The sequence below is a fragment of the Mesocricetus auratus genome, unplaced genomic scaffold (assembly GCF_017639785.1).
Source record: "Mesocricetus auratus isolate SY011 unplaced genomic scaffold, BCM_Maur_2.0 Super-Scaffold_100714, whole genome shotgun sequence".
Classification (NCBI taxonomy): Eukaryota; Metazoa; Chordata; class Mammalia; order Rodentia; family Cricetidae; genus Mesocricetus; species Mesocricetus auratus.
The window spans coordinates 436,987-461,692 of NW_024429270.1; the positions used below are offsets into that span (position 1 = coordinate 436,987).

A 24,706-nucleotide genomic window follows, 5' to 3' on the forward strand; every position below is an offset into this window, starting at 1 on the left:
CTAGGTCTTTTCTCCTAGCAAAGGAAGGTACTTCTTGTCTAGTTTGTACAAGAATGCAGGACTAGGAAGGCGGCAACATTTTGAATGATAAATATAAACTGCTTATACATATGTAGAATAGAAAGAATGTACAGTGGTGTTTCTCTGTGGAAATGAAAGTGGATGGAAGAGGGTGGGGAGAAACAGACTCTTCACTGATGACCTTTTTAAAGATACAGGTACCTGGTGCTGTGGAGAAGTAGCTGAAAAAGCATCCTCTATTTGTCTGAGAAAGAAAGAAATATAAACCCTGCTTTATAGATGACCAATTGAGTTGGATTTAGATCCTCAGTCCCAGAGGTAGAACTAAAAACAGACTCTTGAATTCTTCATTTGGCCCAAGAACACTTCCCTTAACTAACCTACAGTTTCATGCTACTTAATACAGAGGCAGATTTCATCACATAAAATGTCACCACCTTCAAGGAAAATAGACTCCTGAATACCATTAGACTCTAGGCTCAATCCAATGCAACCACTAGCAGGAGCTGGGCATTCTGTCTGCCACAAGTAAAATCAAGAAACCTGACATTTGGCAAGACAGAAAAACCTTTTGTGAGCAGGTCACCTGACCAGGGCTTATAAGCACTCCTAAGAGAACACAATTGTTATTTATCAGCTCTACTGGTTTATGACACACTACTTTGTAGGGCAGCTGACACATTTATTGTAGGAATTACTGCTTAGTATACAACAGTTTGGCAAATTAGATTAAGGCTTTATTTAAAGAGGAATAGTGCACCTGTTTACATAACATTCAGTGAGTCCTGTCCTTTCTACAGTTCTTGTCCATCATGAGTGAATGGAAGAAATGAAGGGACCACACCCACCTTGAGCCTTGTCATCTGGGTCGGGGTCTGGTTTCAGTCTTTTCACACCATTGCCACTCTCTGAGCTGTAACAAAAAACATGGTGATTTGAGCTACGTTGACTCTCTGAGATCAACACTGAGGAAACTGGAGCAGCAGAGACATTTACGAAAGTGTGGGGCAGTCTCAACGGCTGGGATAACTGAAAGGAAAAGCTGTCATTTCACTTCTAAACCTCTGCCCAAATATAAAATCTACCTCCTGACAAACTCAAGGACACAGTATGCCAACTTTGGCTTTCTGTTATCTTTATCATTGAACCTGGGTAGAATCACTGATGGATTTCAAGAACGTTTACACATTTTCACAATGGCAAAATTTAAATTATTAAAGGAAGTATTTTGGATGACAGAGTCACTCGAAAGATTTTCACTAAAATAGTATCTAAATAATATGTTTCAATGGAGAAAGACATAATACCAGAGGAAGAGATGGTGACATAAGTCTAAACAGGTATCTCATATATATGAGCCATAGTCTAGTTTGTGGCATGAAACACAAGTAGTAGTACACAGAAGAGAGCGAATACAGCCCAAGGTCTGAAGGTCTCTTGTGGGAGGGGCTGCGTGCTAGGGAGAGTGTACCCACAGCTTCTCAATAGTAGGAAGGTGCTTTAGCACAGAGCTGCAGCCCCAGCCCAAGGTCTTCTGTTTGCATAATTTTTAAGGAGGTAAGATAGCTATTTATATGCCTGCCTGGCAAATTTCAAGACCTATTACTAAAAGAATAGAAACAAAGTATATATAATGGAAAGAAAAAATTTTAAAGTCTTATTCATTTTTCCTTCCTAAAAGAATATAAGAAAAAGTATTTTAAAAAGTAAAAGGGAGGATGGGAATGTAGCTGAGTAAGGTAGACTGTGGCCAATGCCCTGGAAAAGCTGTGGGTTCAATCCCTAAAACAGCGTAAACTGGGCATACTGGCACATCCCTGTACTCCCAGTACTTAGATGGAATAGGAGGATCAGAAGTCCAAGGCCATCTTTGGCTGTACAGAGTTTGAGACCAGATTGGAATACACACACCCTGCTCCTTAAATAATGAATAAATAAATGTAAATGAAATAGGCCGGGCGGTGGTGGTGCACGCCTTTAATCCCAGCACTCGGGAGGCAGAGGCAGGTGGATCTCTGTGAGTTCGAGACCAGGCTGGACCGACAGACTCCAAAACAATACAGAGAAACCCTGTCTCGTAAAAACCAAAAAATAAAAATAAAAAAAAATGTAAATGAAATAAAGAACAAAGGTAAAAAGATAACACTAAGATGATAGACATATTTTAAAATCTGAATAAAGACTACTTAAAAAAACAGATTAAATGAATACAATTTAAAACAATCACGTAAAGGTGCATATCTAAAAATTTAACAAAAGAAAAACAAACCCCCAAAACTTAATACGCAGAGAGATTAAAAGTGGAAGCCTGGATCAAAAGAGGATCAAGGCAAACACGAGGAAGAAAAAGGCTAGGTGCTGTGGTGCTATTCTCCATGGTCAACTTGACTGCATCTGGAATTAACTAAAACCCTGTTGTCTTATCCCTGTTCTATCCCTGTGAAGAGACACCACGACTAAAGCAACTCTCATAAGAAAGCATTTTTTCCAGGCCTTGCTTACAGTTTAAGAGGTTTAGTTCCTTATCGTCATGGCAGGGAGTGTAAGAGAGACAGACAGATAGATAAGAGACAGAGAGATAAACAAGATTTTCCTCAAAATCACTTAAAACATTAACTTCAGGAACAACTAACACAGTCTAAAGCCCTACCAAAAGAATTAGGATAGGCAGGCATGGTGGATTACACCTGTAATACTAGCACTTGGGAGGAAGAGGAAGGTATAGAGAGTAGCCTGGTCTATACAACAAGTTCCAGGTCAGGCTGTACTACACAGTGAAACTCTGTCTTAAAAAAACAAACCAGAAATTATGATATATAAACCACAATACAATTAAGTTAGAAATTGTAAAGGGAAAAATAAATACTGAATTTTAAAGCCTCTAAGATACTATGATTATAAGGTGTTAGTATTATGTGGGGGGGGTAATATAGAACCAAGTGAAGTATGGACACATTATTCAATATTGAAAATTTAAAATGTATTTCAATATTATTTCTGAGACAAAGAAGAAATCACAGTGGTAATTTTAAATATCCCAGAGGAGTTTATAACAATAAATACAAGAATAAACTTGAAAAAAGCAAAGATGATCCCTTCAAAGCTATGAAACAGGTTGTTTTGTTTTGATATTTCATACACACCCTGGGGGCTTCCAGATTTCCACAGGGGATTTGAATTGTCCATGCAACTTCGGATAAGGAGGACTCCCACACTTTAAGTTTACTAAACCAGAATTAGCGTGAAACCTAGTAGTCCATATTATAAACAAACTCTCAGGTTATTTTGAATATCTGGGAGGGGAGGATCAGAAACTCCTGCCCCAAGAAACTAATGTGTCACCTTGCTACAAAAGCAACATTAAATGATGTACTTTGAAAACCCAAGAGAGCCTCTATACAGACCAACAAAGAAGCTAACAGAACCCTTCCTAAGTATGATATAAAGGCTAATCAAGGGAGACAGTTGAAATACCCACTTGGCAACAGCAAGAATACCCAGGAGGTAACTGCTCAACTGGAGAGCTCATCAAACTGGCCCAGGTCTGATTCTGAGAGCAATGTACTTTGGGGAACTTACATGGATGTTAAAAGATTCATGGCTTTTCAAGGTTCCTCCTCAGACCACTGATCACCCCCTGCGCTGCTGTGCCACGATGACATTTTTACATGTGCTCAGTGTTCCTAGGAACATCTGCAGCAGACAGATGTTGTGCCAAACCGCAAGACTGCATCAATACACTCTATTCAAAACATGTGGCTGGTTGCCAGTACACCATATTGATTTTCCTAAGAGACTGCACTTAACATCATTTCGCCCACGGTCTGGTTGGTCAAGCTGATTCAATCACTCTGATGCCGTTTCAGGGTTTGAAAAGGGAAGAGCAAATGCGACAAAGAACTTATCAGAATCTGTGGTAGTGCTGTACCCCCACATCAGTCAAAACGAGCTGTAGCCAGGCCTACAGCCCTGTCACAGCTGCCAAATTCTCGCAATGCCTTTGTAGCAGCTGTCCTCTCTGTTGTTTTCTCCTTGCCTGCCTGTCAGAGCCCTGGTGCCCTACCCCATCAACATCTTTCTAAACCCCTCTCTCACTTCCCAGCAGAGCTGTGCTCCTCCTCCATGCTGTCACCACTCACCAGCAACAATCCTGAAGCACCTGCTGCTTCATTTGCCTAGAGATACAAAAGCTCCAACATTGAACTATTTTATTACTGTATGACCTTGGACAAAAGTTCTTCATCTCTCAAGTTGTCCTTCCATCTGTAAAACGGGTCTTAATAAATGACACTGTGGAACTGGTGACAAGAATTTGTGAGATCATTAGAGGAAATCTGACACACTGCAGTCGCTCAATAAAAAAGAGCTACATGTCAGGTGAATGAGTCTAGGGTCAAAGGCTACAGGGACACTAAATCTGGCAGGAGAGAGAAAGGCAAGCCCACTAACGGCTTTGTCACAACAACGTGCTGAATAACCATTTGCACTGGGTGGCATTTCAGAGGGCGTGACCAGAGGGATTTACACCGTGTGCACACTGGCTGACCTCTTATGCTTCACAGCTCCTGCCAGCAGCTTTGCCTGGGAGAACTTGTTCTTGGTTTCTATGGGTTTCACAGCCAGCTTCTTCTCGACTTCCTTATTTTCTGCAGAAATTCCAACCTTGTTGAGATTACTGTGAGTTACAGGTTAAGGATCAGATTAAGCGAAAGGAAGAAATGCTACAAAGCAAAAGGTAAATCCAGCGGACAAATAGAGCCCACAAGCACCCTTGGCAGAACTTCAGGACTTTCCTGCTTTGGCTTCCCAAGTGGTTGGGATATGGGTCTAAACCACCAGATCCTGTGTGTATGTGCACATACGTTCTTGAGTGCAGGCATGATTCGTGTCATTGTGTGCACGTGTGGAGATCAGGACAACCTCAGGATTTGTTTTCAAGACTTGTTTCATTAAGTAACCTCTTTCTACAAACTCCTGAATGTGCTCTGCCTTGCTTATGCTTTTTGGACTCTTGTGATATGTCTGTAGACATCTCATCTAAAATCTTCTCAGTGGAAGTACTTTGAGGTACAGCACCAGTAGGACAAGTTGCTCCTCACTGTTGACAACTGAATGTCACCGATAGTCATGAGGGCATTCTGTAAAACTCAGTTTCATCCTTGGGAGGTGACACTTATCTAAGGAAGTCATATATAATTTTTCAACTTCCTTTATATTCCTTAAGATCGTTGTTTTGTGGCTGGAAAGATGGCTCAGGGAGTAAAGGCCCTTGCCACAGTGCTTGAGTTTAATCCCTAGAACTCACATGGTAGAAGGGAGAACAGACTCCTACAAGTTGTACTGTGGCTTTCCACATGTACACACGCATAATAGCGCGCGCGCGCGCGCACACACACACACACACACACACACACACACACACACACACACGCATGCACGCGCGCGCGCACACTTGGGGGGGGGGGCAGGCAGGCAGACAGGCTGGACCTGATGATACAGGTCTATATTCCAGCTACCTGAGAGGATAAGGCAGGAGGATCTTAGAGTTAAGCTCTACCCTGAGTTACAGACTGATCACGCCAGCCTGGCAAAGTTAGAAAGATCCTGTCTCACACTAAAAAGTAGAAAAAGGCTTGGAATGTCGCTTAGTGGTAGAGAGATTGCCGAGCATACGCAAGGCCCTATGTTCACTCCCCAGTACCATAAAGAGGGAGAAAAAGCCCTGAGCAGAGCACTCGTCACATCATGCTCATCGCTAGCTCACAAGCTTTGTCACTCCTGCTCTTCTCTCCACTAGCACCACGCTCCATCCCTTCCCTGCTCTTCTTCACAACTTACTGAGCACATAAACACCCTGACGTTGCTAGGATGCAGTAGTGCCTTCCTGCACAACAGTGACATCTAGTGCCCAAGAAATCTAAGAAGCAGCCTTTGGAAAATAGAGAAAACTAGGTACCAGACATAGGTCATCAGGCTTGGTGACAAATGTCTTTACGACTAAGCCATCTTGCCAGCCCTAAATTTTCATTTTCTTAAAACTACGTTTAAGCACGTGTGCATCCCTCACGTCCACCACCACAGTGGCTGCACACTTCCAGGCAAAGGTATAGAGGTCAGAAGACAACTTTCAGGAGTCGGTCTCTCTACTATATGGATCTCAGGAATCAAACTCAGGCCATTAGGCTCTAACTGCTGAGCCACCTTTTCAGTCTTAAGCAATATATGTATTTTATTTATTTTTATTTTTTGGTTTTTCGAGACAGGGTTTTTCTCTGTGGCTTTAGAGGCTGTCCTGAAACTACTTCTTGTAGACCAGGCTGGTCTTGAACTCACAGAGATCCACCACCTGCCTCTGCCTCCTGAGTGCTGGGATTAAAGGCATGAGCTACCACCACCTACCTAAGGTGTTTTTTTTTTTAAAGTTTATTTTATGTATATGAATGTCTGTTTGCCTATATGTAGGTATACCGTATGTGTGCAGCATCTGTGGAGATCAGAAGAGAACATCAGATCCCCTGGGACTATGTCAAATGGGTTCTGGGAACTGAACTTAGGTCCTCTGCAAAAGCAAGTCAAAGACTGGGTCATCTCTTCATTCTCCAGATAAGGCATTTTTCATTATACAATTTTGGATATGTATAACTTCACTAAATACTGGCATAATCTGAATGAGTACTACTGTTTACATGACATAAGTCATAGCTCATCTGTATTCACTAGTGTTACATTATAGAATACACCGTGTCAAAGAGCAAAGCTAATCATCAGATTCTAATCTAGAGTGTCCATAAATAAATATCCAATCCCTCCAGTCCTGTCTCCACATACCGGCTACTAGGATGTTTGGAATCAGTATATATATATATCTGCAAAGGACCTGCTTTTCTTCAGTCTTGCAAGACATCTTATAAGAACTTTCCTAGTTTCCAACTAAAGCCAACACCTTGAAGCCTTTCTAATCCTCAACTATGGTGCCACCAAGCAGAAGAGTGTCCTGTTCTTTCCTTCCTTTAAGTTGAAAACAGAAGAGCATTTTACATTCCTAGTACTACTCTCTAGAATGTTCCTCTGGTGGACATTTATCTGTTAATCTGCCAACCTAAAATATAACAATTTATGTGAAAAGTATAATATATTTTCTTAGAGGAGAAAAGCCTGGTGTCTGAAACATGACACAGAAAGATCTGCTGATCTCCACAAATGTGTCAGCTCATAATAGTATTCTGAAATCCTGGAGCAGAGGTGGAGGTTCAGAAGAGTCAATCTTGGGGCTGGAGAGATGGCTCAGTGATTAAGAGCATTGACTGTTCTTCCAAAGATCCTGAGTTCAATTCCCAGCAACCACATGGTGGCTCACAACCATCTGTAATGAGATCTGGTGCCCTCTTCTGCCCTGCATGTATATATACAGGCAGAACACTGTATATATAATAAATAAATAAATCTTAAAAAAAGAAAAAGAAGAGTCAATCTTAAGTTTACAGTTGAAACTGAGGGTAACTTTGCACCAACTCCCAGCCTAGACTGTACCCAAATGCAACTAACAGAACCAGGACAGGCAGCCAGTATTTATGCTTCCAGTCCTGACTGACATTAAGTTCTAAAGCATCTGCCCACATTTCCTCCCATGCAACTCTGTAGTGGATCTACTGTATACTGTCTGCAGGAAAACACCAGCTGCATAAATACAATCCTTCCATCAAGCCGGGCATAGCGGCACTCACCTTTAAGCCCAGGGGAGGCAGAGACAGATGGATTTCTGTGTGTTATGTGCCAGCCTGGTTTACATAGTGAATTCTAAGTCACATGGGGATGCACACTGCCACTGTCCTACCATCAATTATCAATTCACAGATAAATCCTGTTCAAACAGAACAGTGATTTTATTCAATTTACAAGCCTGAAATACCCAAATAAGCTTCCTCACAGGAGGGGAAAGTTAGGATGGCCCACCAAAAGCTCCTATGGGTTATTCACTCATGTATATATTTATTGAAAATTTACTACTTTCCAGGCATTAGGAAAAATTAGTCATTCTGGTTGGTACAGAACTTATTTCACATTCCAGCAGTAAAGAGATAAAATGAGCCAAAGCAAACAAATGAAAACTTCCCCTATTTAAAACAAAATTATGGGGCTTGGGGTAGAGCTCAGCAGTCGCGCATGTGCTTAGAATGTATAAGTCCCTGGATGCCGCTCCAAGTACCACCAAATGGGTTACAGACAGCAATCAGGAGCCGCAACTACACAGGTGCTTAAGGAAAGGAGTGCAGAGCTGAGACCTAAGCCATGAAATGCTAGCCTTGGGAAATCAGAGGGAAGAACACTCAGACTGAGGAAACCATGAATTTGAGGCCTTGAAATGAAATCCATTTGATGAGAAAGAACCTAAAGGCCAGAGGGTAGAGTACAGCGGACATGAAGAAGAGTGGGTATAGATCTGCTCCATGTCATGTAGAATCCAATGAAAGAAAGAACGCCGATATAAGCCAGGTATAGAGGTGCACATCTTTAGTCCCAGAACTCAAGACGCAAGGCATATCTCTGTGAGTTCAAGGCCAGCCTGGTCTACAAAGTGAATTCTAGACCAGTCAGAACTACACAGTGAGATTCTGTCTCAAAAGAAAAAAGTTGGGGATAAGAGTAGAAATGGATGCTAATTAGTAGTAACTCTAGCAACACAGAAAGTCCAGAGTGGTAAGACAGACAGATTTAGATAGGTCTGGAAAGCCCTTGGTAAGTCGTTTTGGCAGAGGCAGAATAGAGGAGACCGAGAATGAGAAAAAGACTATACTGTGGCATGAACTGAGAGTTCTTCATCAGCTACATTAGATTTGGAGATACCTGTTAAGACATCCAAAGACATATGGTATACATCTGTAATTCCAGCACTCAAGACACAGGAGGATCACAAGTTTGAGGCCAACGTTAGACAAAGTGAGTGAGACCATCTCAGGAAAAGAGGGAAAAGTTTGACAAGTAGATGCCTCCAACAAGGCAATATTAAAAGGATCTTGTTCGTTCTCTGAGTCCACTACAGGAATAGTTTCCAGGGTATGGGAGGACTGTCTACTCTTGCTAAAAACAAAAGAGCAGAGGAATGTTTTTCAACATGCCTTTTCAGGTCTGGGGAGATGGCAAGCACAAGGACCCAAGTTCAAATCCTCAGCACTTGTGTAAAATCTAGGAATGGTGCAGACAGGTGGACCCTAGGGTTTACTAGCCAGCCAGCTTAACTAGTGCAGCAGGACCCAGGTTCAGTGAAAGGTCCTATCTCAAGGGAATAGAGCAGGAAGTAGAAGAGCAGGACACTGGACGTGATCATCTTTGATTTCGGTAGGGATGTACTGTGCACACACATGCACACAAAAGACAATTCATGCCCTTTTAAATCTCAGGAGCCAATTTCTCCTTCAGTAACATTAGCTACATTGCACATCTGTCTATGTCTAACCCTACAAGGCAAAGATATCCTGCTAGAGACTATGAGAATTTATGCCTGGTTGATCCTGGAAAAGGTGGACTTCTGAACAACAGACTGCACATGCACCACACCCCATTGCTCCAGCCAGTCAGTCACTCAGAGTCATGGGGACATTGGTGTTGACAGACCGTAGGACTAGGTAGAAAGCTGCTTTCTATCCGTGAGGAAAGCGTGTCACTTCTATCCAAGCACAAAGGATATTCTGTACTCCTTCAGCTCCTCCAGCTCTTCTTCTCGCCGCTGCTTTTCTAGGAGTTCCTGCTGCCGAGAAACCTCATCAAGGAAGTTGGTCTCATCTTCGTCTAAACCTCTTACCATGTTTTCTGAGAAAGTAATTGAACAAGGGATACATACAAAGAAGACTAAGAAAAAAACATAGTCTTCTCTGACTTTTCCTTTCCTACATTAAAAAAATTTATTATGATGTATGTATACATGTGTGCCATCGCACACACATGAAAGCCAGGGGACAGCCCTCTGGAGTCAGTTCTCTTCTTCCAACTGTAGGATCCAGGGATCAACTCATGTTGTCAGCTGGCACAGCAAGCCCTTGTACCACTGAGCCACACTGCAGGCCCTTTTCCTTTTAAATAAGCAGCAAGATTCTTCAGGCAATTAAAAGAAAGAACTGTTAAACACCATGGTTCTTTTATAAATAGCATGGCATGAAGTCAAAGCACTCCTGCTAATACTAGATATTAGCAATCCTCCTTTTACTAGATACTAACATAAAACTCAAATGGTATCTTAAGAAGAAATAAAAATGTCCACTGAGGCTTAGAAGACTGTCTTTTTCTACCAGCCTACCTTCTGGAGGCTGGATAATCAAGACAATTCTATTGCTAGTAATACAGATCGTTTCCTGAGGCCAAAGTACATCAAAAGGCCCAGTGAATCCCTCAAATGTGAACTTCCCGGAGCTTACTGAATTTGAACTGCTCCTCATACTCCTGCTGCTTCCTGTCTTTCTGTTCCTGTAGCCGCTCATACAGAGACCGGGGGTCATAAGCCTCCTCTGGACATTCTAAAAGGAAGACAGGATAAAGAAGGCACAGAATTTAGGTTGTTTCATATTATTTTGGAATCACAAAGAGCTGGAAAAATAGTTAAGTCTCTACACATGTCTGAGGGTGAAAATATCAAAAATAGCACAAAATCCATAGCATCCTTTTCACCTCCGTCAGAAAGAGGCAGGTCATTTTCAAAGGCAACTATTGATGCCATGGTGCTAACCAGATGAGCAGCCAGCCCAAACCTATTAGCAGCATCCTTGGTTTAAAATGAGCCTCCTCCACCTGTAACAATGGAGGAGACAAGCAGAGTCTCCTGGAAGGCACTGGTGGAGAGAAGAGGGCAAATAGAGGGTTCTGCTGTGGAGACTTCAGATAGGTTACTTCACCCCATCAGCCCCAGTTCCTAAACTCTAGAGAGGACAAGTAGCACCTTCTTGGCAGGGTTTTACTAGAATTAAGGAGTTAAATGAGGGACTAGAGAGTTGGTTCAGTGGTTAAAAGCACTGGCTGCTCTTCCAGTATCCACATGGCAGTTCACAACTGTTAACTCCAGTTCCAGGGACCTGACACCTTTACACAGACATTCATGCAGCAAAACAACAACATACATAAAAACAGACAGACAATAAGTCATTAGGAGGAGAGAGTTAAACGAGTGAGTGTCCACTCTAGGTCCATATACCTTGTGGATCTTCTGGTTTCCGGACTTTCTCCCACTCTTCCTGCCTCCTTTTGCGCCGTTCATCTAGTTCTGCCTCAGACACAAATCTCTTTTTGATGACGAGATTGCCATCATCCCCTCCATCCATAATGGACAAATGGATAGTCTACAGGGGGGAAAAACTACACTGTTTTAAAGAATTACAATTAAAATTCCGAAGAGAAGGGATGGGGATGTAGCTTAGTTGGTAAAGTGTTTGCCTATCACTCATGAAGCCCTGGGCTCTGCAGCACGCGTGTACTCCTCATGTACTGGTGTAGCAGTACACATCTGTACTCCTCACGTACTGATGTAGCAGTACACATCTGTACTCCTCACGTACTGATGTAGGAGTACACATCTGTACTCCTCACGTACTGATGTAGCAGTACACATCTATACTCCTCATGTACTGGTGTAGGAGTATACATCTGTATCCTCATGTACTGGTGTAGGAGTACACATCTGTACTCCTCATGTACTGGTGTAGCAGTACACATCTGTACTCCTCACGTACTGATGTAGCAGTACACATCTGTATCCTCATGTACTGGTGTAGGAGTACACATCTGTATCCTCACGTACTGGTGTAGCAGTACACATCTGTATCCTCACGTACTGGTGTAGGAGTACACATCTGTATCCTCATGTACTGGTGTAGCAGTACACATCTGTACTCCTCACGTACTGGTGTAGGAGTACACATCTGTATCCTCATGTACTGGTGTAGGAGTACACATCTGTATCCTCATGTACTGGTGTAGGAGTACACATCTGTACTCCTCATGTACTGGTGTAGGAGTACACATCTGTATCCTCACGTACTGGTGTAGCAGTACACATCTGTACTCCTCACGTACTGGTGTAAGAGTACACATCTATACTCCTCACGTACTGGTATAGCAGTACACATCTGTATCCTCACGTACTAGTATAGCAGTACACATCTGTACTCCTCATGTACTGGTGTAGCAGTACACATCTGTATCCTCACGTACTGGTGTAGCAGTACACATCTGTACTCCTCACGTACTGGTGTAAGAGTACACATCTGTATCCTCACGTACTGGTGTAGGAGTACACATCTGTACTCCTCATGTACTGGTGTAGGAGTACACATCTGTATCCTCATGTACTGGTGTAGCAGTACACATCTGTATCCTCATGTACTGGTGTAGCAGTACACATCTGTACTCCTCATGTACTGGTGTAGCAGTACACATCTGTATCCTCATGTACTGGTGTAGCAGTACACATCTGTACTCCTCATGTACTGGTGTAGGAGTACACATCTGTATCCTCATGTACTGGTGTAGGAGTACACATCTGTATCCTCATGTACTGGTGTAGCAGTACACATCTGTACTCCTCATGTACTGGTGTAGCAGTACACATCTGTACTCCTCATGTACTGGTGTAGGAGTACACATCTGTATCCTCACGTACTGGTGTAGCAGTACACATCTGTACTCCTCATGTACTAGTATAGCAGTACACATCTGTATCCTCATGTACTGGTGTAGCAGTACACATCTGTATCCTCATGTACTAGTATAGCAGTACACATCTGTATCCTCATGTACTGGTGTAGCAGTACACATCTGTACTCCTCATGTACTGGTGTAGCATACATATCAGTACTCCTCATGTACTGGTGTAGCAGTACACATCTGTACTCCTCATGTACTGGTGTAGGAGTACACATCTGTATCCTCATGTACTGATGTAGCAGTACACATCTGTACTCCTCATGTACTGGTGTAGGAGTACACATCTGTATCCTCACGTACTGGTGTAGGAGTACACATCTGTATCCTCATGTACTGGTGTAAGAGTACACATCTGTATCCTCATGTACTGGTGTAGGAGTACACATCTGTACTCCTCATGTACTGGTGTAGCATACATATCGGTACTCCTCATGTACTGGTGTAGCAGTACACATCTGTACTTTTAGCACATGAGAAGTGGAGGCTTTCAGGTGGAGGCCATCCTGGCTTATCAGGCAGTAGCATCTGTGTTTTCCAGTCTGTGAGAGGCTCTGGAATCACTCTTTTGACAGTGTTCCACAGTGTGTCACACTGGAGGCATTTCTCTGTCCCACCACTCTAGACAAATGGGCCTTCTGGGAACCCCACTTTCTGGCTATAGTATTTGTCACTGCACCTTCCTTCAGTTGTTATTTCAGGAGCATGACACTATCTTGATTTACCTGTTCTTGCTTCCAATGCAGATTTTAATGGAGAATCTCAGGTACTCAAGGAGTCTTAGTCAAGTCCAGTCTGTACAGCAGGCAGGTGATAGACCTAGGTACACAAAACGTGAGTGTAAGGAATAAGACCACAAGAGGCAGACACCCCTAACTTTCAGCTCAACTCTCTGGTATTAGCCAGCTGCTGTCTACACTGCCCTTCTTTCCTGTGAAGCAGTATTCTATTGCTATGGAAAAAACAGCATGATCAAGGCAACTGATAGAAGTAAGGTTTTTATTTGGGTTACAGCCCATGACCATCAAGGCAGGGAGCATGGCAACAGACAGGCAGGCATGGTGCTAAGGCCATAGCTAGAGAACCTACATCGTGATCCACAAGCACAAGGCAGAAAGAGAGCTAACTGGGAATGGAAAGGGGCTTTTAAAACCTCAAAGCTCAGCCTGGTGGTGGTGGCACACACCTTTAATCCCAGCACTCAGGAGGCAGAAGCAGACAGATCTCTGTGAGTTCGAGGCCAGGCTGGACCGACAGCCTCCAAAACAATACAGAGAAACCCTGTCTCGTAAAACAAAACAAAACAAAACAAACAAACAAACAAAAAAAAAAATCAAAGCTCATCCCCAGTGACACACCCCCTAATCCTTTCCAAACCATTCTACCAACAGTTTGGGACCAAGCATTCAAATATATGAGCCTGTGGAAACCATTCTCACTGTAACCACAACTGGGAATGTGGCTTGGTGTGCTAGGTTCTGGCTCCATTCCCCAGCAAGGGGGAGACACAGGAGAAAAGAAGGGCATGTCAACTTCAGCTATTTTTTCTCTATCAAATTTGAGTGCTGAGAAGGCAATGTTTTTGTTTAGTAAAGATCAAAAATGGAATCTGGGCAATAAACCCAAACATTCAAAACAGGATAAATTATCTCAGCTTGAATCCTACTGTTGGAGGTTTAGTTCAACTTAAGACATGAGAATTGTGGAAATTACTAGAAAGAAAACTAGGTCAGCTGAGGAACGCTTTTACCCCCACCTGGCCCCACACTGCGGCCTTTTCTGATGTAGCAGCACCCAATGCCTCCAGCCAGATGCTAGGACACAAGCAGGACTGCCCTGTCTCTGTGATTCTGCACATTTCCTCAAGCTCTTCAGAGCAATCTCTTAGGAAAACAAGAGCCAACAGCAGAGTGTGTGAGCTAAGAAGGGTCTGGCGAATGGGAGTCAGGCTGGACCCTCGCTCCTCCCTGCTGCCCCCTTTCTATCGTCTGCTGTAGCTCTCACTTCCCAGGCCGCAGTGTCTTTCCGTCCCCTATTCCTGTTCATAGTGAATAACTCACAACAGGACAGGTCCTTACAGCCTCCACCTGGCATCAGAATCCATCACACACAAGGAGAGAAGCAACAATTCCTATTTTAGACCTTCAAGATGAGCCACTGCATGCCCTTTCCACGCAGCCAACTCCCTCTCAACCTTACAGTTCTTGCTCTGAAGTCTGTTCTAAGAATTTCACACACAAATCTAATCCATCAAGATGAATCTTTTCCAACAGGACAGTGCTTCAATTATAGAAAGGTAACTCCTACTCTCCTTTTAACTTGCTACTTTTCCAAGGCAAACATCCAGTATTTTAATCCTACAAGGTGGACAGAAATGCGTTTCCAAGCAGTGAACTTGCCTGGTCTGATGGCACATATATGCCGGTAATCCCAGCACTTGAGGCAGATACAGGAGGATCAAGAGTTCAAGGCCATCTTAGGACACCATCTTAGACATACCTCAAAAACCAGGCCAGCCAAATTCCTCAGAGAGTAAATGTGTCTGCTGCCAAATCTGATGACCTGAGTTCAATTCCCAGGAACCATATAGTAGAAGGAAAAATGAACTCCTGCAAACTGTTCTCTGGATTCTGCATATGAGTGTGTGTACAAAGACACATATTTTAAAAAGCAATAATGAATGAATAGCCAAATTCTGTGTATTCTGTATAATATTCAGAATATTTCTTCTCCAAAAAGTATTCAGATCTTTCAAAGATTATAATCTTCTTTCTCAGTCAGTAACTACAACCATGAGTGTAGTAGCTCAAACATGTAATCCCAGCACTAGGGAGGCTGAAGCAGAAAGATCTTAAGTTCCAGGTTTCAAAATAAATAATAATGCAAGGCAAGCTAGTTTAATTTTAGACAGTTTTCAATATAATATGCTCAATTTCAACCAATCAACAGCAAGCACCTTCTGTTGTGTTCTTGCCACTTTAATAAAGACCATGGACTCTGACAGCAAGAGAAATAACTTCAAAACTTGGTTCTACCAGGGTAAGAACTTGGTATGACACTAGGCAAGTAACTTAATTCCTCTGAGCCTTGATGTCCTTATCCACAGGTCACACACACCAAGGATGATCAAGACAGCACTGTACAACATGAAGTCTTTGTGTGGGAAAACAGGACAATTCATGCAGAGCACTTGGCACAGTCTTTGGCATCTCAAGATGCTTTGAAAGGCTTCCTGCTACCACCTAGGCAGGGTATAGTAGTGAGAGAAATGTGTGAAAGCAAGAATGAAAAGAAATCAGTCATAAAATAAGGTCAATAATCTTGCACTTAAACTGGATAATATGGTATACAATAAGCCACTAAAGTGAATAGTTCAGGCAGATTAGGTATTGCAGAACACACATATGGATGGGTGGTTTCCTAGGCTCAGTCTTGAATGATTCTTTTTCATTCTTTATACCTTTATATCCCACCTGCCACCTAGTTCTGTTTTCCCCCTCACAACAACCTATTCTTAATCTATTCTTTTTGTGGGAGATGGGCCCTTTCTTTCTAATCCCTTTTCAGGGTTCCATCTTTTATGGACTACTTTACAAGTATTCCATAGATAGTTTCTATTATAGCCTCCTTTCAATTCATTCTTCCCATTATCAATCTAATGGTCCTTCTAAAGGATAAACCTCCCTGTTACTGTTCACTTACAATGCCAGTTTATCATCACCACCACCCCCCACACACACACGAAAATCAAAATATTAAATGACATTGCCACAAATAGTGGAAAAACACTTGTGAGAGTAAAGTCCATTTTCACTGTGTGATCCCTCAACTGTCTTGCCTCCCTCATCTTCCTGACTTAATTTCCAATAACCCTTCCACATCTGGCACTGCAGAGCCACAGTGGACATCTCACAACCTGTCTCATCTCTGCAGGCCTTGTCCAGGTTGTTGCCTCTACCTTGCTTCATCTTTAAACCTCATGTGAACTTCTCTGTGCAAGACTCAGAATGAAGATCCAGATCTCTAAGAAGCTTCTGTGTCCTAGAGTAGTGGAAGCAGATTTCTTTCCTGTGTTCCTATTATATACATTTAAAACTCAAGATATCACTCATTGGCTATGCTTTACCACTGCTGAATGTTCCAACAGCTTTTCACCCACACTGCCTATCAGCACAGTGAGGAGCATGTCAGGTGTATAATAAATATTTACTGAAAAAAACCACTAGGAGGAACTAAAGAGGCTGAGCAGAGAAAAATGCATTCACTGAATATTCTCAAATACTGCTCAATGTTACGTTAGGCAACAGTGGCAATTACTCAAGGGCTTACTGCAGTTTGAGTGTCTCAAGGAATTTTGTTCAAATATCAGTCAACTTTGGGCAACAGGAAACACAGAACCAATATTGAAATAACTTTCTTTGTTATACAATTGAAATCATCTTTCAAAAAACAATTCTTGCTATTTTCCTTTTACTCAGTGGTTCTCAATTTGTGGGTTATGACTCCTTTGGCAAACTACTGTCTCCAAAAATATTTAATTACAATTCATAACAGTAGCAAAACTACAGTTATAAAGTAAATAACAAAAATAATTTTATGGTTGGGGGATCACCAGAACATGAGGGGGAAAAATGTGTGTGTGTTTCAAGACAGGGTTTCTCTGTATAACCTTGGCTGTCCTAGAACTCACTTTGTAGATCAGGCTAGCCCCAAACTCAGAGATCCACCTGCCTCTGCCTCCCAAGTGCTGGGATTAAAGGTGTGAGCCGCTGCCACCACCACCTGTCGAGGAACTGCATTAAAGGGCTGCAGCATTAGGAAGGTTGAGAACCACTGCAACTGATTAAAAACACTTGTATTGGACCCCCACCGAGATGGTTTAGTGGGTGAAAGAGCTTGCTGTGCAAGCCTGACCACCTGAGCTTGATTTTTAGAATTCAGGGGAAAAAGAACCGAACTCCTGGAGCTGTCCTCTGACTTCCACATGTGTTCGATGGCACCTGCACCCTTACACTCACACACACTTCTTCCCCCACCCACACACAACTAATCAACAATATTTAAAGTTTTTATAATAAAAAAAACTTGCATTGAGAAATGGACATTGTTCTTCAGAGTCCACACTAGCTGTTTATTCTGCAGTACCTACAATGTACTAACCCTCTTCTGAACCACAGAATTTAGGGATTTAGACTGCACTGACTTCTAATTCCTATTGCTTAGCCAATTTTTCACAAATTATACCCCCCTTTTGTTTGCTAAAATAAATAACAATAAAAACAAGCAGACAAGAGCCCAAGGTTATGGAGATCTAACTATCAAGATCAACATAGGAACACAAAGGATTTATTGGAAGGTTTATTTTGTTGAACCTTCCTGGTTCAATTTTAGGAAGACTAAATAAACCAGGTGTGGTGGCACACACCTTTATTGCCAGATGCATTCAGGAGGCAGAGGCAGAGGCACAAGGATCTCTGTGAGTTCCACGTTTGCCTTGTCTACATGATGAATTCTTGAGTTCTAGAACAGTCAAGGCTATCCAGTGAGACTGTCTCAATGAGGAGAGAGGAGAGAGGAGGAAGGAGGGAGGCAGGAGAGAAAGAGGGGCTAGGGGGAGGGAGGGAGAAAGGGAGATTAAATAAGGTCAACTTTCCTTTACTTACCCAGGGTCCTGAAGTTCAACTATGAAACCAAATATTTTCTCCCCCAGTGCTGATCAAACCTAGAGCAACTTACAAGCTAGGCAAGCGCACTACCGCTGAACTACATACCCAGCCCAACATATTTTTAAAAGAAATACTCAATGTTCTTCCTACGGATTTTGTAGAAAACCAAAGTCACTTTGTTTAAATTCTAAAAAGTTTAGAGGATTGAAATGTTTGAGGCCAACCTGGTTTGTTATATAGTGAGACTTCTGTCTCCAAAAACAGCCACGGCCTAGAGATTTGTTTAACAGCCAAAAAACAAGGCTGTTTCAAGGCAGAGTAACTGTTATACACTGCATTACTGTGTTTCTACCGGAGACTGTATTTAATTTCCAGGCTGGGGAGACAAAATACGTGGTGTCTTAAATTGCACATTCTGTAAATTCTAAAATATACAACTTACAAAGAAATTGCTACCCTAGAATTGAAAAATTAAGTCTACTTAACGAGTGCCATGATGCAAGTTAATGAGATTTGTTTTCATATGCAGTTGAATTTGCAGACTAAGTTTACATCCAAAATTAGACCCTACATGTAGACATATACTCAGGGAAACAGATTTCTGTGTTCTATGAGTTTATTTAGTGTAACAAAAATAAGCCAACCCATTTTTTTGGTCAGTTGACTGCTTTTCAGTATCTTTACCCTAAGATGTACGTCTTCCTGTACTTTAAAACATACAGAAGATGGAGAGATGACGCAGTGGTTGAGGGCATTTGCTGTGCAGTCACAGTTTGAATCCCATCTTTCAAGTAACAAGCCGCATGTCAGGCATACTTCTATAACCCAAGCTCTGGCAGGGTGGAGACAAGAAACTAGTTGAGACTTGCTAGCTTGCAACCAAACTTCAAAAACGTAAGTTCCAGGTTCAGAGAGAGACTCTGTCACAAAGAAATAGACAACAGAGCAATAGACTACACCCAGCACCCTCATTTACCCTTCATGTTCATAGACAGATGAGTATGAGGGTATGAGCAAGGGCGTGGCAAGTAGCTGTGTGTACGCACACACATCCCTAGACTCTTTTTTTTAAAGAAAAATACAAGATGGGGGGCTGGAGAGATGGCTCAGAGGTTAAAAGCACTGACTGCTCTTCCAGAGGTCCTGAGTTCAATTCCCAGCAACCACATGGTGACTCACAACCATCTGTAATGATGCCCTCTTCTGCCCTGCATGCATTACATGCAGACAGAACACTGTATACATAACAAATAAATAAATAAATCTTAAAAAAAAAAAGAAAAATACAAGCTGGAACTAAGAGCAAATTACCTGCTAGATAGCCCAACTAAACTTCCGAAAAGAAAAGACTACTCTCTGGTCAGAAGACACTTCTACCAAGCAACAGTAATTTAGATCAAGCCAACTTTTCCTTTTTGTAAAACTTCTTCAGAGAATGACAATTACTTAACAAAGAACTCTGCTAATACTTATTACCAGATAAAGTAATCAATGGGCAAAATAACGTCAATCTTCTAACATTGAAACTTATAAAAATGATAATTACAGTAGCAAGAGATCTAATGAATCAAAATGAGATTACAGCAGAAGCATTTTAATCTAAATTTAAGATGTGTATTTTAAAGGGCAGTTTTCAAATTTTGAAGCATCAAAGAAACATGCAAACATACACTTCTATGTCAAATATTTAATGTATTTACACACACACACACACACACACACACACACACACACACACACACTTTTCCACAGTACAAGGTCGAAATCTCTTCTTATATACATCTAATTCATCTCCTTACACTAAAGGGAAAAGGAAAACTAATTTAAATATTTACTCCTTTAGCTGGTGTTCAGCTCTCTATTTCACACTCGAACTCTGAGAATACAAACAATCCCCTCACTGTGTGTGATTCTAATTTTACTTGTATTTTGCTACATACTGTAACAAGTGAATGCAAAGCAACTACTTATCTAGAACTCAGGGGATCAAAACCAGCAGTATCTTTTGATCCTGTCACTACAGCCCCAGCCCCCACCCCACCCCAAACTAGGAAGAAGACACAACTATATTAAAATTTTTCAGCATTAGTCTTCAACATGGTGTCTTTCTGAGAAATGTTCAAGTGTAGCTTTTTTCTAAACAACTTTGGCATCTGGGTTGCCTTTAGACCCAACCTACACACCAGATCCTACCCCATCTTCTGCACACCCATCCTTAACACTACAATCAAACTGAAAAAAAGAATTGGCCTGTGTGATACTAGTGGCAAAAGGCTAACCAAGCCAGCTTTTAAGAGTTTAGCTGGGCACACCTTTAATCCCAGCACTCGGAATGCAGAGACAGGCAGAACTCAGTGAGTTTGAGTTGTTTTGGTTTTTTAAAACAGAATCTCATTATGTAACCTTGGCTGGCCTGGAACTTGATAAACAGACCAGAGTGGCTTCAAACTCAGGGATCCCCTACCTCTAAATAAAGGCCCACCACTTCCCACCCAAGCCAGATCTGGCTTTTTGTTTGTTTGTTTGTTTTTTAGGCAAATCTCAAGGCACAGTGCTAGGTACTAAATAGGAGCATATAGTCAATGCAATAGTGTAACGACGTGGCACACAGAACGTAAGGCAAAGTAGGACACAGTTAATGCTATAGGAGGAGGAGCTAAGCACTAAGTACCCACCCACCCTTTTCATGTTTTTGAGATAGGGTTTCTCTGGGTAGTCCTTGCTGTCCTGTAACTTGCTCTGTAGATCCGCCTGCCTCTGGCTCCTGAGTGCTGGGATCAAGGTGTGGATCACCACACCCAGCTTAAACACTAAATTCTTGCAGGCAGACTAGTACAAGGCACCAGGCAGGGAAGCCTAATTCTTATAGCTGCTGTGACACTGAATAATGAAAATATTGGACATTTTATGCAGAAATATTACCTTCACTTATAGTAAATCACAAACTTCACATTCCAATATGAGAATCAAGGGGCAAGAGGCTTTCATCTCCAGAGAAGATGGACTAAATATTATAACCTGTACTCTACTTTTATGCTTAAAAAACTGGAAATGTAATAAAAATAATAATAACAGTAATAATAATAATAATAATAATAATAATAAAGGTTGAAAGATGGAACAATGAATAAAATGTTTGCCAAGTAATCGTGAAAATCTCAGTTTGAAGTGTTCCCTCCTGGATACAGGAGGCAGAGACAGGACAATCCCCAGAAGCTGTGGGCAGCTAGCTAGACAAATGTGATGTTATTCAACTAGAGCCCCTGTCTCAAACAAGATGAAAAGTCGAGGTGAGGAGAGATGCTCAGCGGTTAAAGAGTGCGTGCTGATTTTCCACAGGATGAGTTCAGTTCCAGGCACAGTACAGGCTCAGGATTGCTGTAACTCGAGCACCAGGGGTCTGGTGCCCTCTTCTGGCTTCCTCATGCACCTATATACACAGGATACACACACACACACCTAAAATAAACCTTAGAATACACACACACAACTAAAATAAACCTTAGAATAAAACACACACACATACCTACACACACACACCCCTAAAATAAATCTTAGAATGAAAATAAAGGTAGGAGGATCAATACCCAGTTGTTTTCTGATACTACATGCAATGTGGTGTATAAATCTACACATACGTACACATCAAACATACCACAAGCAAAAGTAAACTAATAGTTAAATCAAAAAGCCAAAAAGATGGCAAAGCCTTTGGATAAAATCTAGAAGGTGAAAACCAGAAATTAAACCCAAGATTGAAGTAGATTTCTTTCAATCTGAGGATTTCTCTGACCACAAAGATTCACTATAGTAGTGTTATGATGAGGGAACTGTCAAAGCTGCTCACAGGGTGTGTTGATAAATACTTCCCTACCTTGAAAGGAAAGGGAGATGACAGGAGAAACAGATCCATGGACAGTAAATACATGGATCACACAACAAATAAGCTTACAATGTTCAAAATAAAAATCAAGCCTTGAAATTAACAGCAAAAAATATGAAATTTTCTTTAAAGTGACAAAAGAAGACAAAAACTTCAGGAACTAAAAACTACCATAACTGAATTTAAGATGTCTGTGTTTAAGAGGGGCAGAGTGGTACACTCATTCATTCCCAGCACTGGGGAGGCAAAGGCAGGTGGATCTCTATGAGTTCCTGGCCAGCTTGATTTATTTAACCAGTTCCAGGATAGCCTGGACTAAATAGGGAGACCCTGTTTCAAAAAATAAAAACAAAGAAACGAAAAAGATGCATTTAATAACAATGTAGGAATTGAAGAGAATTAATGAAGAAACTATCCAATCTGGAAGGAGAATGAGGCAGAAAGATCTTGAGTTCTAGGCCAGTCTGGGCCACAAAGCAATATCCTGTCTCAAAAAAAGAGTAAAAGCAAGCAAACAAACAAAAACAGCCTAATGGGGATATAGGGTGAAAATGTCTATGGAAGTCAGTAAAGAAACAGTCTCGAAGAAGCAATATGGCAAATATAAGTGACTCTAACTTTACAGAATAAATCACTATTTCAAGGTCAAAGGACTACTTAACATTGACAAATGTAGTAGCACACATCCTATAATTTCAACACTCAACAGAAAAAAACATAACAAAAAAACAGGGGCCCAAGGTTATTTTTCTGTACATATCAAATCCAAGGCCAGCCTGGCTACAAGACCATCTAAAAACAACAATCAAAAAGGTTAAATACCAAGACAATTGAAAGAAAACAACTCAAAGTTTGAAGCATTATACCTGAAAACGCAAAACAAAGTCACAACACGCTTCAAAGCACTTCTGGGAGAAAGTGGTCATATTTAAAAGAATGAAGGAAAGGGACTAGAGAGATGGCTCAGTAGTTAAGAACACTAGCTGGTCCTCCAGGGGTCCTGAGTTCAACTCCCTGCAACCACATGGTGGCTCACAACCATCTGTAACGAGATCTGGTGCCCTCTTCTGGCCTGCAGAGATACATGTAAACAGAACACTGTATACATAATAAATCTTTAAAACAAAAAATAAAGATAAGTATGTCAAAAATGTGAACATACTAAAATCGCTTAAGCTTGCTGCCCTAAAGGCATATTACACTGTAACCAAACTTACAGTTGAACCATGCTGTTAAATTACTTCACTGTCAAAATATGGATGACTTTCAATTTCTGAAGCAGAAGATTGCCTCTAAGCAGACGTTCAGACCCTTGGACGGTGACAACCAGGTAAAAGGTCTTCACATAACTCTTCATTTTTTAAAAACCAGCTTTTCCTCTTAAATGCATTTAAGACTTCAACTTCAAAAGGTAACTGAGCCATCTTACTTTCCAGCCCTTAAGATATTCACAGCTTATCTTAGGATCTAATCAAAATACACAAGCAGCCTTTTTTTTTAAAACCCAATTCCTTGTATCAGAGAGCTCTACAGATTCCTTTCAAATATTTCAGAAGCAGCACCCTCCAGACCACTTTTGTTTATCCTGCTTTGTTTTCTGACAGAGTCTTGCTGTGTAGGCCAGACCAGTCTCCAACTGACCCCCAACCCTCCCCAGCCTCCATGGACCTAGGATTTCAGGATCACTAGGCTGAGCTTGTCCAAATCATTTTACGGTGTCTCTGGGGCCACATTAATAAATCAAATAACTTAACCAATAAAACCTGTCTCACAGGTTTACACACAAGAAGTCTCCGTAAATCCTAAACGACAGGTTCATATCAGCCTTTGTGGTCCCACTCTAGACTTAACCAGTCAGACTACCTAAGGGGTGAAGTACAAGCTCTGAATTTTAAAACCTGGTTTTCCTCTAAGAAGCACTTACTTCTACGTGGATTGAGACTCCAAGAGGCACCAACTCTCAAATAAGACATCTCAACTATCAGTCTTACTGGGTTACATCGCTGTGTTTCCTCTTAGAGGAGAACGAGCGGGGCGCAGCGACTGGGACACGGTACGCAGTGCTTCCCATCCCGCAATTACACTCTGGGGTTCAACGAGTCTCAATCGGGCACGCCACGTTTTCTCAGGAGCGTGGTGCTCTTCCGAGTGGAACAGAGGCGGCTGCTTACTTGAGGCCCGGATGGTTCCAGCTAGCAGAAAAGTGCTGAAAGCAGCAAGAGGCCCGACAGTTCTGGCGAGCAAGAAGGGGTCGGAACCTCCCACCGAGACCCACACGCGGTCCCGCAGGCTCCCGCGGCTCCGGAGGCTCGGGGTGGCCACCACAAACTCCCAGCCCAGGCGACTCAGGACACCGGGCACGGGCAAGGACGCGGACTGGAGACAAGCCTGGGCCCCAACCCTAACTCCGGCCGTAGTTCACCCACGCCTCGGCCAAGAAGAAGCCTGGTTT

At 42.0% G+C, this 24,706-nt stretch overlaps 1 protein-coding gene across 3 annotated transcripts in view; it reads right to left on the reverse strand.

The window, feature by feature from the left end:
• Positions 1 to 24,706, reverse strand: part of Psme3ip1 (proteasome activator subunit 3 interacting protein 1) — a 30,914-nt gene that overhangs the window by 5,854 nt on the left and 354 nt on the right. For 2 of the 3 annotated variants that reach the window (XM_021232138.2, XM_005078611.4), the window contains exons 2-7: positions 13,431 to 13,524; positions 11,201 to 11,345; positions 10,431 to 10,529; positions 9,707 to 9,828; positions 4,568 to 4,698; positions 870 to 934 (exon numbers count right to left, since the gene is read on the reverse strand). In XM_021232138.2, coding sequence (XP_021087797.1) covers positions 870 to 934; positions 4,568 to 4,698; positions 9,707 to 9,828; positions 10,431 to 10,529; positions 11,201 to 11,327 — 544 coding nt within the window. In that variant the 5' untranslated portion in view covers positions 11,328 to 11,345; positions 13,431 to 13,524. Of the gene's footprint in view, positions 1 to 869; positions 935 to 4,567; positions 4,699 to 9,706; positions 9,829 to 10,430; positions 10,530 to 11,200; positions 11,346 to 13,430; positions 13,525 to 24,178; positions 24,393 to 24,706 lie in introns of those variants that run through there. The other variant, XM_013119450.3, reaches the window with a different exon arrangement.